Source organism: Camelus bactrianus, chromosome 14 (assembly GCF_048773025.1).
Source record: "Camelus bactrianus isolate YW-2024 breed Bactrian camel chromosome 14, ASM4877302v1, whole genome shotgun sequence".
NCBI lineage: Eukaryota > Metazoa > Chordata > Mammalia > Artiodactyla > Camelidae > Camelus > Camelus bactrianus.
In genome coordinates, this window is record NC_133552.1 from 238287 (window position 1) to 255580 (window position 17294).

Below are 17294 nucleotides of genomic sequence, written 5' to 3' on the forward strand. Positions count from 1 at the left end.
AAGTTGGAGCTTAGCATTCAGTTATTAAGTATGATTATCAAATGATAAGAGAAATATACAAAAGAATGGACACCTCTCATGGCCTGCTAGCAGTAATCTCATAGCATTGTTGTGCTAGCAGCATGCTGAAATTGGAGCTTTGTTAAGGAGCTGTGATTTCCGCTTGCTGTGAGCTGAGTTTTGTCTTGGAAGCATTGCAGATCACCTTTCTAGCATTGCATGTTATCTGGCTGTATATCGTTACACAGAGTCTTACGCTCTTTTCTCCTTAACCCTGTCACCCGAGAGACAGAGACTTCTTTATTGAGGAAGAACAAATTCCTTACACCCAGCAACAGCAAATTCACAGCCAAGGCATTCAAAGGGTTATAGCTGATATGAGAGTTAAGACTTCAGCACGTGAATCTGAAAGGGGAGTGGGGTACAGAATTCAACCCATAGCAGTATGTTCTTTGGCCCTCCCAGATTCATATCCTTCTCACATGCAAAATACATTCATCCCATCTCACATCCCCCAAATTCTTAACCTATTTCAGCATCAACTCTAGCTCCAAAATCTCATCTAAGTATCTTCTAAATCAGGTATAGGTGAGACTCAGAGAATGACTCATGCTGGGGCAAAATTCCTCTCCAACTGTGAATGTGTGAAACTAATAAATTATCTCCTAAAATACACTGGTTGGATAGGCATAGGTAGACATTCCCATTCCAAAAAGAAATTGGAAGAAGAAAAGGTCACAGATACCAAGCAGTGATTCTTTGAAAATATGAAGAAGTATGTGAAATAGTTAACACTTTATTTCAAATATTTTTAATACTACATTTTAAGTTTTTATAAATTTAAGGAATCCTACCAGAGAGAAATTCAGCTATCCAAAACGATTCATTTCCTGTACTGATTAAAATGATAAGAAGTTTTGAAAACTTAGTGGGTTTTCTAGGCCTTTTTGCCAGTTTATCAGTACAAAGTGCCAAAAAAGACATGATCTTGCTGACAAGGACCAGGATTTAAAGTTTAACCTAATGAGTTATTCCATTTTTATCATCTAATCTCCTCTTGTGTTGTTATTTTGAAAAGTCCAAAAAGTATCTTTTACTTTCAAAATTATGTTAAAGAGTACAGTTCCTCCAAAATAGAAATACCAAATTATATCTTTGTATTATGTTCTTCCCAGATGCTCGAACACATACACAGTCAAACAAAAGAGGAAACAGTCAGTCTTATAGAGGTTCTGGAGAAACAGTTTGATCAGCTTTTTACTTCTCTTGATTCCAGGTAATAAGTTAAAAATATATACTCAATGAAACTGAAGCTTTTAACATTAACTTGTCATTTTATTCCTTTGCATAGATTAAAGTAATGAGTAACTATTAAACAAGTTTGGAAGGTTATGGGTGGTCCCTGTAGGCTGATGTTGACAGCTTCAAAATGAAGAGCAGCATTTTTGGGGTTTTTTTTTATTTTGACTATTTGCCTTCTGATCCAAAGCTGTTCAGATAATTTCTTTCTTAAACCAGTTAGCACAGAAAAATGATTTCAAATTCTGAATCCCATTGTAGAATTCAGCATACTTGGGAAAATGCAAACATACTTTTTCTGGTATGTAATTTCATCATTTTTTCTTGTGTTTATTTGCATCACAGAAAATAATAACATACTTTCTAATACTCATTTCTAAACAATACCACCATACTGTTATATAGCCATCCTTTTTTAAAACTTTGATATATAAGAGCTTAAATAATCTTTAATCACATTTTTGTATTTCAAGAGGCAGGCTCATAAAAGTAAGAAATATATTTGGTAATGGTACTTGCCCCTTTGGATCTGGGTTCTTTTTATTTTTTTTTTTTAGTCTAATTAGGATATCTAGAACATAGGCTCAATACACTATGAATGAATCATATTCTTTATTCCTCAATGTTGTTGGTATCTCATGTTTAATATTCAGTTATAAAATTTTAAGTGATAGGTCATGTGCATACATTTTTATTACATTTTTTAATAGTGGTATATATGCATAATGAAGTTTACTTTTGTAACCATTTAAAAATGTACAGTTTAGTGGCACAGGGTACTTTTATGTTTATCTTGTTAAGAACTACCAAACTGTTTTCTAAGTTGGCTACACAGGTTACATTCCCACTAGCAGTGCATAAGAGTTTCAGTTTCTCCACATCCTTACCAACACTTGTTAATTCTTTTTTAAAATACAGCCATTTTGAGGATGTGAAGTGGTATCTGATTTTGTATTTGACTTACATTTCCATAATAGCTAGTGGTATTGTGGACCATATCCTTTCAGTTGACCATTTGCTTATTTTTTTCTGGAGAAATATCTATTCCAGTCCTCTGCCCATTTTTGAATTGGATTATTTGTTTTGTTGTTGCTGGGTTGTAGGAGTTCTGTATCCATTATGGATATTAATCCTTTATCAAATATATCATTTTCAGATAATTTCTCTTGTTCTGTGGCTTGTTTTTTTTTTTTTTTTTGACTTTTTTAATTGAAGTGTATTTGATTTACAATGTTGTGTTAATTTCAGCCGTACAGCAAAATGATTCAGTTATATATATTCCTTTTCAGATTATTACAAGTTAATGAATGTAGTTTCCTGTGCTTTACAGTCAGTCCTTGTTGTTTATATGTTTTATATATAGTAGTGTGTATCTGTTGATCCCAAACTCCTTATTTATCCCTCCCCCCTTTCCCTTTTGGTAACCATAGTTTGTTTTCTGTGTCTGTGAGTCTGTTTCTGTTTTGTAACTAAGTTCATTTGTATCACTTTTTTAGATTGCACAGATAAGTTATATCATATTATATTTATCTTTGACTTACTTCACTTAGTATGGTAATCTCTGGGTCCATCCATGTTGCTGCAAAGGACATTATTTCATTCTTTTTTGTGGCTGAGTAATATCCATATATATATGAATATATATGTTTATGTATGTATGTGTGTCACATTGTCTTTATCCATTTATCTGTTGATGGACATTTAGGTGCTTCCATATCTTAGATACTATAAATAGTGTTGCTATTAACATTGGGTGCATGTATCTTTTCAAATTAGAGTTTTTGCCTTTTCCAGATATGTGCCCAGGAGTGGGATTGCTAGATCATGTGGTAACTCTATTTTTAGTTTTTTTAGGAATTGCCATGCTGTTTTCCATTGTGGCTGCATCAGTTTACATTCACACCAACAGTTGTAGAAGGGTTCTGTTTTCTCCACAGTCTCTCCAGCATTTATTATATTTGTATAATTATAGACTTTTTAAAAAAATTATTTATTTATTTATTTATTTGGGGAGTAATTAGGTTTACTTATTTATGTTTCAGAGAGGGACTGGGAATTGAACCCAAGACCTTCTGCATGCTAAGCATGCACTCTACCACTTGAGCTATACCCTCCCCCTATTTGTAGACTTTTTGATGATGGCCATTCTCACTGGTGTGAAGTGATATACTTCATTGTGATTTTGATTTGCATTTCTCTAGTAATTTGTGATGTTGAGCACCTTTTCATGTGCCTGTTGGCCGTTTGTATGTCTTTGGAGAAATGTATGTTTAGGTCTTCCACCCATTTTTCTATTGCATTGTTGGTTTGGGGTTTTGGGGGTTTTTTATTTTATTTATTTATTTTTTTTGATGTTGAGCTGTAAGAGCTGTTTGTATATTTTGGAAATTAAATGCCCTGTCAGTTGCACCACTTGCAAATATTTTCTCCCAGTCCATAGGTTGTCTTTTTGTTTTGTTTGTAATTTCCTTTGCTGTGCGAAAGCTCGTATGTTTGATTAGGTCCCATTTGTTTATTTTTGCTTTTATTTCTTTTGCCTTAGCAGACTGACCTAAGAAAACATTTCTTCTGTGGCTTGCCTTTTCACTCTCCTGATAGCATTCTTTGATCTAAATAAGTTTTTAATTGATAAAGTCTGTTTTATCTATTTTTTCTTTGTTGCCATGTTTTGGTGTCATATCCAAGAAATCATTGCCAAATCTAATACTGTGAAGCTTCCTCTCTGTGTTTTCTTCTAAGAGTCTTATAGTTTTAGCTCTAACATTTAGGTCTTTGAGTCATTTGGGGCTGATTTTTGTATATAGTGTAAAGAAAGGGCCTAATGTCATTCATTCCCAGTACCATTTGTTGAAAAGATGGTCTTTTTTCCATTGAATGGTCTTGGCACTTTTGTCAAAACTCAGTTGACCATATATGTGAAGATTTAATTCTGGGCTGTCTGTCTGTCTGTCTGTCCTTGTGGCAGTAGAGCACTGTTTTCATTACTGTGGCTTTGTAGCAAGTTTTGAAATCAGGATGTGTGAGCTCTCCAACTTTGTTGTTCTTTTTCAGGATTGTTTTGGAAGGTTGGGGTCCCTTGAGATTCCATGTCACTTTTAGGATGGGTTTTTCTGTTCCGATTTTGATAAGGATGGCTTTGAATTGTAGATTGTGCTGGGTAGTATTGACATCTTAACAGTGTTGTCTTCTAATTCATGAACAACATGAGAGACCTTTCCATTTATTTTGCCTTCTTTAATTTCAGCAATGTTGTGTAGTGTACACGTCTGTTGCCTCCTTGGTTATGTTTATTCCTAAATATGTTCTTTTTTTTTATTCTATTGTAAATGGTTTTCTTAATTTCCTTTTCAGACTGTTCAGTGTAGCCAAGTCTTTTTTTGAGGCCAGATTTGATTTTGAGGAAATCATTTTACTCATTTGTTTGATGAATAAAATGAGCAATTAGACACTATAATTTTTGGTGCAAAATATCTTAATTTCCATAATAAAGTAATTGTACCGTAGGCACAGAAAATTTCTTGAGTAAAATGAGGTAAGTAATGAAGGAGTAATGCTATAAGCTTCCTGAGTGATTACTTTGAAGATTATAGTTAATTAAGTTCTGGTTTGGTGAAGTATTTAAAAATATCATTTTAAGTTCATGTAATATGTATCTACTTACAGAAATATTTTAATGTACAGATAGATCCTTGTGAGAAATGAGCACAGAATGTGTTTGTTATAATGGCACAAATGACAGCAAGATGGCCAGGGTTCCTCCTACTTTTAAAAGTGGTGGTGGAATCATCCAGGGTCTATCTTACTGTGCAGCTCTGACAGCTGTCTCTGCGACATGATAACTGTGTCCTCCTACAGAGGCTGATTTTTCTCTAGTTACATGCACACAGCTTCCACTCTAATACATTTTAGTTCAACTGAATGCCCCTTTTAACAATCTTACTTTATTTACGCTCACAAAATAGTGAAATTATCTGTTCAATACTGTTGAGTTACTGTAAACTTACTGTCATAAACATGTTTATGAAATACTGAAAAATAACTTTATCGTAAATGAAGGAAAAAGAACCTGTGTGAAGAAGTAGTAAGAAATACAGGTGATTATTTATCAAATGTAATGATGGCTAAGAGCTACATTGAAGAGAAAAAAAATGATTTGGATGCAGCTATGAAGATAGCAAGAGAATTAAAATCGGCACCTTCTCTAAGGACATACTGTGACCTGAATCAGGTAGTTTTAATATTTCATGTGAATTATTTCTGTGGTAGCTTATTTTACCTACTTTGGAATATGATATTTAAAACCTAAGAAAAATTTGTTTCTTAGATTATCCTAACTTGTAATGGCATCAGTTTAGAATTCTTAGGTGTTTGAATTCTAAGACAAACATTAATAAATTTGTTTGGACTTTTGTTATTATTTATCACTCAGGGAAATGATGTAACACGATTCAAGAACAAGTAGGGTGACCCTCAATCTAGAGTTGTTTCTAGGTCACTAGAATAGAAAATGAAGACCAATAAGAGTAGCAAATTAAATAGGACTCTATTTCTCTTTTATAAGCAGCTAGGTATGACTGTCAACTCTTGGCTTAAAAACTTAACAAGATCCCATTCAGGTTTTTCTCTCAACCTGCCACCCTAAGATGTGCAGGTCAAGAGACAGGATACTTCACTCTATCCTGTCCTCTAGTGATGTGCCTGGAGTTGTGCAGAGAGAGAAATATGTTTCTTATGCGCTCGTTGGCAGGACAAGGTTAACCATCAGTCCTCTTTGCTAATTTCTGTCTTGCTCCCTTGGGGTATATATCCTACTCTATTGTCTTTGAATCCTCAGGGCCTCATTACCCATAGATAATGAGATGTTTGGACTGAACTGAGGTACAAAATAGAAGCCATTGGTTTACCTGCCTCTAAAGTCTTGAACTACAAATTAAAGGAGAAGAGTTTACCACCATCTTACTTGGCCAGGCCTCCCTCCAGCTATAGTTCTAAAAAAGTAATCGTCAATTCCTGTGTATTACATGTGAGGCATTAGGAGGTTAAAAAAGTAGTAAAATTTGGTCTTTATCCTAGTTAGTCTAGTTAAGAAGATGGGGGAAAAAAAGAAAAACATGAGGATAGCAATGCAGATGCAAAATAAATCTGATCAGAAATGCCTCTGACTGTGTAGCTATATTCCATTTATTAACTAGTGTCCTGTGTTGTTGTTGTCTGTTAATACGTATCTCCAAGAGATTTTAAATTTTGGAGTTGGGGGAGTCACAGACACTTACATGCATCCCTCACTTTACTTGCCTAAAATCAAACTGTAAGCATGTTACTTAGTGAAATACCTACAGGGTATAGTTTTGCTTCTCAAATCTCATTCTGTTTCAACAGTATTTATAACAAAATAAAACACACACATAAGTGATACTTCTCTTTTGATTCTAGATTATTCGGACTTTGAAGCTAACATTTGAGAGTGAATTGTCACAGGTTAGCTCTCTAAAACTAAGGAGCTCTCCCAAGTAAGTTATAATTCAGGAGAACATGATAATTAAGTATAAAGATGTATTAGAGCCTAAATTTATTAAAATAGCAAGCAATTATTAATTGATAATTCAGTTCAAAAATGTTTCCCAAGTTAGCAACTAAATTAAAATAAGTAATTTATGATAAATTACAAAGTTATTAAGTGTTCTGTATTTTGGAGTTTTTAATGTCAGCAACTAATTTTTATTAGAGAAAGTAGTAAACTTATATTAGAACATTTTTTTATGTGAAGTATTTAATTATAGGTTGAACATGAATTGCAGTGAGATCATCTGTATGTTCAACACTATGGGAAAGATTGAATTTGAAGACTCAACAAAGTAAGTATTTAAAAGAATAGCAACATGCCATTAGTGTCTGACATGGCCTAAGGGACAGAAATATTATCTAAGGGACAGAAAAATTGATGTTTAGTGTAGTACTTGTGATTCAAAAGCTGAAAAACAATGTAAAGGGCAGCGTGGTTTCTATCATTTAAATTCTGTGTAAGACATTTAAGAATTAAAAGACGTAGAAGGAATCAGCACTCAATGATACGTGTCTGAATCATCTTTGAGAGCCGTTCATTCAGCCAGCATTGAACACTGACTTTATGCTAGGTACTAATACCCCAGGTACTGAGATTTATGCAGAGAAGTTGCACTAAGTAGAGAATGACCCTTGTAACAATAAAGTGCGTAATTGCTGTGAAAGTTGCATATGCAGAATTTAATGGAGATGCAAAGGAAATGAGCAGTTTTTGGGGCAGGGGGTGGGTAACAGGGGTCTTGGAAAGAGGAGATTTTATGTTTCTTCGTCCATGAAAAATGAGTAGCAGTTGGAGAGGAGGACAGAAGGGAGGCAGGTGTCTTAACAGGAAGATAACATACTACATTCAAGGAACAGCATGTATAATACCACATGGCAGAAGGAACATGGAGGCTAAATCCTAGACTTTGTATGCTGTGCGGGGGCGTCTGCACTTAGTTTCCTAGACCTGTGCTATCCAATATGGTGGCCACTAACCACATATGGCCATTTAAATTTAAGCATAAATTAATTAAAACTAAATGAAATGAAGAGTTCAGTTCTTTGGTTGCACTAGCCGCATTTCAGGTGCTCAGTCATATGTGGTTAGTGGCTGCTGTATTGGGTAGCACTGCACCATTTCATTATCGCAGAAGGTTCTGTTGGACAGCTCAGCTGTGAATAATAGAAAACCACTGAAAGATTTGCAGCATGAAAGCAAATAGAATTAGGTTACATTTCTTAAAGATAACTCTAGTGACCATTGAGAGGATTCTTTGGAAGAATATGAGGTTGGAAGCTGAAGGATGGTTTAGGCTGTTATATAAATAGTCTCAGCAAATGATGAGAAACCAAACATAGGTAGAGCACTGGAGAGGAATAGATAATGACAAATGTTAAGTTGGGAAAAGTGATGAAACTTAGTAGTTGTTGGGTGTGAGGAATGACGAAAAGGGAGGCGTCCTCGATGATTTATAGATCTGTCTTTGGTGACTAAGTTGGTGGACTGTGGTATTATCCACCAAGGCTGGGACACAGGAAAGAAAGAAGTTGGGAGAGGGAGATCGTGGGGTATGTGGTTGCTGTGGTTTACTGTGTCTCTAGAGCAAAATGTCCAGAAGGAAGTAGGCCGTATGTGCTGAAACTTAAGAAGAGGTTCTGGACTTGATTCTTTGTTCAGGAGTAGTCCAAATATAAATACTTTAGAAACCACCCCCTGCAGAAGAAAGTAAGTTCATCCAGTTGTAGGTGGTATGTCTCCTGGGGAAATCATCCCCTAAGAAGCACCACATTCATCACTTTGGGAAACTAATGAGGGTCCCACCCACAGCCTCATCAGCTCAGAAACAGGCATGAGCAGATCTAGTCTAAGCCAAGTAAACTCTTGTAAGAGTGCCAGTTTATTAAATTGAGTGCCGTTTATTAAATTAAGGGGCAAATAGAATTGCCGCGGGAACTAGAACAGTTACGTGGGCATTCTCTTCCAACATCCAGACAGACACAAGAAGCCAAATCATCAGAGGTTGCTTTGTTTGCAGCATTTTGGGAATAAAGAGAGTAAGATTTATCAAATAACTGAACTGCATCAGCCCTAGACAGCATGCTGCAGCCCTTGCCCCACGGGGAGGAGGTTGCGAGAGGACTTTGTCTCAAGTCATCATCCCCCGTACATGGAGCCCTGGCCCCTCTTTTCCTCTGTGACTTGACGTTTTACACTTCCATGGATAATCATCCTTTCCAGTCATTACGTGCGTCTAGATATTTTCATGACTAAAATATGGTGATTGTCAGTTATTTTTAATCCTAGATGCTATTCTGTCTCTGTAAGAGTTTGTATTGATTCAGATTTAACTCTGAGTAATCTTAAATTTCTTCCTAGTTTTTAGGGAAAGTATCATTGTAACCTGCCTCTACCGTTTACAGGTGGTAATAAAGGAATCGGTTTGCCCAGTGAGAGCAAATATTGAAGTAGATCAAGTACAGTGCCCTTGAAAAATAATAAGTTTTAAATTAGGGACAGGGTAACCTGCAAAAAAACAAAACAAAACTGAGAAGGAGCAGGAGAGAGTGGTGTTCTAGAAGTCAGAGGAGAGGTTTATGAGACTGGAGTTGGTTGATGGTGTTAAATGTCTCAGAAAGGTCAGATGAGAGTTGGTTGTGAAAAGAAATGTTTCAGTTACAAAGTTGTGTACATACGTGTGTTGTCAGGAGGCGTTTGGACCTTTATTCAGTGTGTGTTAAGAGACAGATAAGATAGGTCAGTGCTGATTCCTGTTGGCTTTGTTAGTTCTTATTTCTGAAATGGCTCTTAAATGGTGATCTGTGAAGAAACTAAATCTATCATGAGTTAACTAAAAGCTTTTGAGACTCAACCTCATTTCTTTGATAGAATTTCTCTATTTGTTGGTTTGAGAGCCCAAATCTGTGTGGATTTGTGAAGAAGACAGAAAAATAATGGAGCAAAGGGAATAATCAGCTGTAGGTTGGTGACTGTTGAACAATCATTCCCAAAGTATTCAGACGAATGGTGACTTTTAGCCTAGGTGGAGGTTTCTAGTAATTTGCTTAGGACTGTACCCCGCACTGCTTCCTATACTTTATTTTTAATTCAGTGAATTAAAAGAAATAATCTTCACATAATTTAAAATTAAACACCTAAGCCAAATAAAAATTTGAAGCTGATTTTTTTTTTAGAGTTCTTAACAGTTTTTTTATTCAAGTACAGTCAGTTACAATGTGTCAGTTTTGAAACTGGATTGAAATTAAAAACTACATCCAGTGTTCTTTTAGGATCAAATCATTGTGATGTGACTATGTCAAGTTCTTTCTTCAGCTTCTCGTTGATTTTTACCTCTTGACCTTTTAAAACCCTTGGGCTTGCTTGAGAATGGGCAAAAGTTTCTTTTAGGGTAATGGAAATATTCAAAATTAGATTGTGATGGTTACACAAGTAAATTTAGTAAAAATTACTGGATCTGATAGTGTGTAAATTTTACATTAATAAAGCTGTTAAAAACCCGTGGGACACCTGTGTGACTAACTCTGCACATGTCACAGTATTAACTGTCAGGTGTAAAGGAAACGGTTTGAAGGTGGATATAAAAAATTTATCAAATGACTTAAAGTAGCCTTTATATTTTTAAACAGATGTGATCCTCAAGAAAATGAAATTGGACAGAATGTTCTAAAGAACAATAATCATAAAAAGGAATTTGCTTGTAGTCGTACACAACCATCACTAAAAAAGAAAAAGTTTGACATTTCTGTCCTAACTAATGAAGCCCCACCAACTCCTTTGCGATGGGAAACCAATAATGTGCATTTAGAATCAAAAAACTTCCAGCCACAGAAAGATGTTGTTGCAACAACATCCCCTAAAACCACTGCTGCTCTACCTCAGATGGGATCCAGCCCTGATGTGATCATTGAAGAAATTATTGAAGAAAACCTGGAAAGTGAGTAAAAATACAAAAGCAAAGAAATAATATATCATGTCTGGAATTAGAGACAAAATTAGTTCTTGTTTTTCCCTGTACTTAAACATGTTACTTACACCTCACTGTGAGTTAACACCTGTTGATTCCATGCCTCTACTGTCACATTCCTAAAGTTCAGATTATTTTTATTTTTAATTCAGGAATATTAGCTAAACTCTGAGGTATAATTTTAATATTAGGGTATTTGACTTTTTAGTGTTCCACATATAAACCCATATAAAAGATGAGAATAGTGGGAAGGCTATAGCTCAAGCGGTTGAGTGCATGCTTACCGTGCACAAGGCCCTGGGTTCAACCCCCAGTACCTCCTCCAAATATAAATAAATAAACCCAATTACCTCCCCCTCATAAAACAAAACAAAACAAAAAAGGCCAAAAAAAAGATGAAAATATTATAAATAAATGAGAGATTGTGACTTTGTCCTTAAATTTAAGAAGACCATGTCTTAAATCTTTGTTCTGAGATACCTCCTGTTATAAAATGAACTATCATGAGTACAATAGCATCTGAGTGGTCGCATTTTAAATGTATCACAGCTGTTTGATTGGGTTTCCAGCGGTGTCTCCCATCAGCACCAGAGTGAGATCACGTTGCGTGCAATTATCCCGTCAGTCTTCTTCAGGACCATTTTCAAGATCCACTTTGATTTTTTCCTTCCCCCACCCCACCCCCCAGTCTGTTTCATTGGTTGACTTTACAGAATATTTTGGATACATAAAAAAGGACACGTTATTTTCTCTCATTTCCACTGGATGATTATTGTCACTGATTATCTCAGTGAGTTAAGAAAACTATCAGTATTTTGCCTACTGATACAGGGGGTCCTGCCACTCCAGTGTTTTACCAATTCAAGTACAGCTTTTTAAACAGTATGTTAAGTGTGCCATTGCCAACATAATAAAATTAATACAGTTGTCTTTCTCCTCTATATTGTTGAAGCATGCTGCACAGATTATCTTATGGAGACACCTAAATATCAAGAAAAGCCTCTTCAGAAGAAATCTCCTTTTGGATCAAAAGCAGGTACTTTATGTATAGTAACTCTTAAGAAGAGTGAGGCCGTGAGTAACATGAATTTTACTGATACGTAAAACGTCTTCCTTTTTAATGGTTAAAGTTCTGGCTGTTATTGGCAAAAATATTTCTGAAATTTATAACACTTCTCTCAGCAATCTCTCCAGTTACACGTGCTTATCTCTTTACCTCATTCTCAGTATGCATATTTTTCTTTGCAGTCTGTTTTGGATAGGTAAAATGATCTGTTTGTTCTGTTTTTATCATCTATCCTTCAATTCCTTCAAGTCTTTGTTTTTTAAACATTTTTACTAGATTTACTAGAACATCTACATTGTTCAAAAATTAAATGTATACATATTAAAATACCCTGTGAAACTTTTCCCCTAACCTGTTCTCTTTCCATCTAGTCTCCTCTTCCTTTCCAGAGTTTCTTTATGCATATTCGAACAAATACACAGATTTTATTTTTCTAGTTCTCGTTTTTTGTTTTTGTGCACAAAACGTAGCGTGCCATACACACTGTTCTGTTCTTTTAAATCCTTTCTTAACATTGTACTCTGAGATCTTTTCATATCAGTAAAAACACTTGGCTTAATTACTACTATATACAAAAAATTTCTCACTGTCTTATTCTACCCAACCCTTGCTTCCACCAAAACATGCACATCTTCCCCTCAATTGCTGCTCAATATGTTGGCTTTCCCAGACATTTTTTTCATACCTCTCCAGCCTGAGAAGATTTAGGAGTCAGAGTGGCTATGAGCTAATTATTGGTTCTTTCGATTTAGTACAGTTTAAAGGAGATTTGGAGCTATACTGGAAACCTAATCATTATCAAGGGGGTTCCAAGTTCCAATTATATTTATAAATAAACGTTGGTGTTTTGTTGTAAAACAGAGTTATAGCACATACTCTGACTTTAGAACCTAACTACCACAGGAACTACAGCTCATTTATTTAACGTATTTTACAAGTAAAATAAAATGTTCATGGTTCGGGTTGCGAAAGAAATCTGTGAAAGTGGGCTCTATTTGTTTTATCAGTCTAGTTACTATTTTATAGTTTGGACTCTTGTGGGGCCTAGGTCTTCTAGAGTTTGCAGTGCTACAAGACACTTACTATTCTTTTAGAGGAGATTGCATTCTGTTTTTAGTGAATTTTTTCCTAACTTTTGGTTTCTTAATATGGTTTAAATATTCTTATCCAGGTTCTCCAGAGCTAGTTTTTGTAAGCCATGTAATACATCCTTGCCACTTCTATGTTCGGAAGTATTCACAAATAAAAGATGCAACAGTATTGGAAAAGAAGGTGAATCAGTTTTGCAATACGAGTTTACACCTTGGTCCTTCAGACATTTTGGAGCTAGGTAATGAAATACTACTCCAAGTTAAAATCTGAAGTTTATTTAAATATTGTAATATTTGGCCAACCCATATAGACTTTTGTGATACAGATTTGTACAAGCGTAAAAGGCTTTGGAATTGTTTAACATAAGTTTAATTTTATTTAACTTATTTAGATAACTTAGCTAAATATTAAAATTGACTGTCAGATGAGGTACACAAAAACTCCACTATGGAGTAAGGTGAGATATTTTTTAAATTACAAACCCCTGACGGGTTATGTAGTTTGTCCCGTTGTGTTCTGTAAGATGGGGCCTTGCTGTCCACATGTGAATGGTGAGGATGTCATTGCACACCTGGGTGAGGCAGATGCAGAAGGCCTATGGCATCTGCTTCCTGGGCCACACAGCATGGTAGGTAAACTTAATCAGCCCATGTTAATTCTAAGGCTGTGTGTGATTTGCTGTAATTTAAACTTTCATTACAAATACTTCCCTTATAACATTGATTAAATATGGTATATCTATAATAAGATGAGGCTATGATTTGACTTATTATTAGAGCATTTTTCTCATTCTGCTAACATTGGTCAACACCTGCATATAACTAATACCAAAAAGTTCTGTATGATCTGTTTAGCTTTATATAGTAGTTCTTTAAAAGTGTGATTAATTCCCAGCTTGTCTGTGTCTTTTTTCAGAATATCAGAAGACTAGAACCATCATATACTAACAAAAATGAATAATAATTTTAAAAGTTAAAAAACAGGGTTTAAATTATGAGCATCTAAAGCGGGAAGTGTAGTGTTAAACTTATTTTTTATGGCTGGAAATAATTCTTTAAATTTAATATATGCCCAAAAGCTCAGTTTAGATTCAGAAAATATGCTAAGAAAGCCAGAAAGTCATCCTTTGCTTTAAATTGTCAAGGATAATTATTATTTCAAGGCAAATATACATGATTTAAATACTCATTTATCTTTTGAGAAATGGTTGGTAAGGGAAGAAATGTGATATGATGCTTTAGCAGAGTATCCCCTGTTCCCTTTTCCTACCTATGTTCTTCATTATAAGGACTAATAAGTAGCTCCAGTAGACTTGTATCTCACCTACTGCAAGAAAGAATGTTTTAATAGCATGTAGTTTAAAACTAAAGATATAGGTCATGTGGTATAGCAACATAAGAAAAGGGTTGATGACAATCTCAAGGCCAAACTAATGTTTTGGTAGAAGTTAAAATTGAAAGGCTACCCTGATGTGCCTCTCAGCTATCCTGTTTTTATTAGCATATACAGAGGGGATTATAGAGCATCTTTGTATATAATCTGTGACCAGGTCATACCAAATTTCTCTCTAATGCTGAATTAGTTAAAAGGATGGCCTCCAACACCACCTGCTACCTCTCCTTAGTAGCTACGAGGCTCTGTCTGCCTACTTTCCTCACACATTTGGGTGGAGGACCATTTTCATGGGGTTGTTGTGGGGAGGAGGTGAACTCACACACAAAATATTGAGAACGTTGCTGAGCCCATTGTAAACGTAAAAATCCGGGCCTCTTTCTGGCTTGATCTTTTTTTTTCCTGGTTATTTATTTGTAATTCATCTGATGCCTCCATGAGGCCCTCCTCTGCTGCTACGTCCTTGGTTCATCTTCCCCTTTTCTGAAGTCCACTGTGTGTACATTTCTTAATTTTGGCCTTTCCCACTCTGCCTTTCTTGGTTCCTTTACTCTCATTCCACTTTTAATTGAGGGAAGGTAATTGCTTCTTCCTTTATGCTACCAAAGAAGTATGTTACAAATTTCAGCATGCATGTATCTGTGCACATGTGTGTGTACATACAAAAGGCTAGAAGTTCTTTTTTTTTTTTTTTTTAATGTTTTGCGTAGTGTATTATAGTAACTTAATTTGCCTGTCTCTTTTCCTTTCTTGAGCTTCTTGAGGCAGCATGGTCTCATTCGTCTTTGTTACAGTTCATAAAACACAGGTCCTCAGTAAAGGACTGCTGACTTTGTATTCTTTGTTTTTACCTCCCTGTCTAGCTCATGAGTTTCTGTATAACAGAAACTGTCAGAATACACTAGCTTTATTTATCCCTCTCATAGCATTTGACAGGGGGCTGTGTATTCACTGTATGTCATCAGTAAATACATGAATTAAGACTTCTTAGTGGTGGAACTAATATACATGTTTGTAACTTAGAGGTTATTGGGTGTTTTTCTCCATAAACATTGATAATGATTCATCTCCCTCATTGTTTAGGTGCAAGAATATTTGTCAACAGTATTGAAAATGGAATGTGGTGTCGAGGAACTATTACTGAATTAATTCCAATAGGAAGTGAAAATATCAGAAGACATAGTCCAACCAAATACTTAGTCCATGAAGTTGCACTGATACAAATATTCATGGTAGATTTTGGAAATTCTGAAGTCCTGGTTGTCACAGGGTATGTTATTTTATGATTATTACATGTTCTTAGCCTGCTTAGACACACTTCGTATGTGGAGGAGGGAGATACTAAAGAAAAAACTGGACAGGTACAGAGGAGTAATTTATCATTTTTCAGTTCCAAGGTATAGACTTTTTATTTTGCTCTGTAATTTGTCTTATTAATTACTAAATTGGTAAAGTGGTAAGATTTGTCTGTGTTATTAAGATGGGGAGCTTGCAAAAGGAACTTTCCAATATATCAAACTTAAATACTCTTCTTTGTTGCTTCAAAGCAGGGCATGAGGCACAAAAATAGTCCTTCTAAAAAAGTGTTACAGTTAGTTACCAGATGATTGCATACAGTTTTTAATGAGATCTCCAAAATTTAATTGATGTTAGAATTCAATCTAGGTGTTCAAAAATGTTTCCTCAATCTTCTAGGAAAATAAACTGATATTGTTCTTGTGGTAAGGACTAGTATTAATTATAGCATGGTCACTTCATTTAGTGGTCATAGCTTTATAAATAAATATATTTCTGTGTGGGGCTGTCATTATGCCTTTCAAGTTTAAACTGAATGGGTATATGAAGGACAATCCAGATGAAGGCAGTTGAGATTTATTTCTATGGATAGAAATAATGTCTGTGTTTATAAAAGCTAGATTGAATCTATGTAGTGAGATAGCATGAATTAAAATATAACTTTCTAGAAGATTTAACTTAAGGAGAGTATTCTTAGAAATGTATACCTTTTGTGAGGGAAGGCAAGTTTGGGTTTAAAGCATTCTTTTTTTGAATTTTTTTAAATATGCGTTTTTATTGAAATATAGTCAGTTTACAATGTCATTGTCAATTTCTGGTGTACATCATAATGCTTCAGTCATACATGAACATACATATGTTTGTTTTCCTATTCTTTTCCACCATAAGTTACTATAAGATATTGAATGTTGTCCCCTATTCTATACAGTATGAACTTGCCATTTATGTATTTTATATATATTAGTATGTGCAGATCTTGAACTCCCAATTTATTCTTTTCTACTCCCTTCCCCCTCCCAGTAACCACAAGTTTGTTTTTTGTCTCTTTCTGTTTTGTAAGTAAGTTCATTTGTCTTTTTTTTTTTTTAAGATTCCGCATGTAAGTGATATCATACGGTATTTTTCTTTCCTTTTTGACTTACTTCACTTAGAATGACAGCCTCCAAGTCCATCCGTCTTGCTGCAAATGGCATTATTTTATTTATGATGGCTGAGTAGTTTTCCATTGTATAAATATGCCACAACTTCTTTATCCAGTCATCTGTGGATGGACATTTAGGTTGTTTCCATGTCTTGGCTACTGTAAATAGTGCTGCTACGAGCATTGGGTGCATGTATCTTTTCGAATTACAGTTCCCCCCAGATACATGGCCAGGAGTGGGTTTGCTGGATCATATGGTAAGTCTGCTTTTAGTCTTTTGAGGAATCTCCATGCTGTTTTCCATAACGACTCCACCAAACTACATTCCCACAAACAGTGTAGAAGAGTTCCCTTTTCTCCATATCCTCTCCAGCATTTATCGTTTGTGGACTTTTGAATGATGGCCATTCTGACTGATGGGAGGTAATACCTCATTGTAGTTTTGATTTCCATTTCTCTGATAATTAGTGATATTGAGCAT

General features: G+C 35.1%; 1 protein-coding gene across 8 annotated transcripts in view; it reads left to right on the top strand.

Annotated features, from left to right (window-relative positions):
* RNF17 (ring finger protein 17) overlaps positions 1–17294 on the top strand; it is a 91761-nt gene that overhangs the window by 12404 nt on the left and 62063 nt on the right. For 5 of the 8 annotated variants that reach the window (XR_012511574.1, XR_012511575.1, XR_012511576.1 and 2 more), the window contains exons 6-13: positions 1176–1276; positions 5356–5527; positions 6733–6809; positions 7080–7154; positions 10489–10796; positions 11779–11862; positions 13064–13222; positions 15460–15646. Coding sequence is in view for 5 of the 8 variants with exons in the window: in XM_074377838.1 (XP_074233939.1) it covers positions 1176–1276; positions 5356–5527; positions 6733–6809; positions 7080–7154; positions 10489–10796; positions 11779–11862; positions 13064–13222; positions 15460–15646 (1163 nt within the window). In the remaining 3 variants the exon portion in view is untranslated. Of the gene's footprint in view, positions 1–1175; positions 1277–5355; positions 5528–6732; positions 6810–7079; positions 7155–10488; positions 10797–11778; positions 11863–13063; positions 13223–15459; positions 15647–17294 lie in introns of those variants that run through there. The other 3 variants (XM_074377839.1, XM_074377841.1, XM_045514201.2) reach the window with 3 other exon arrangements.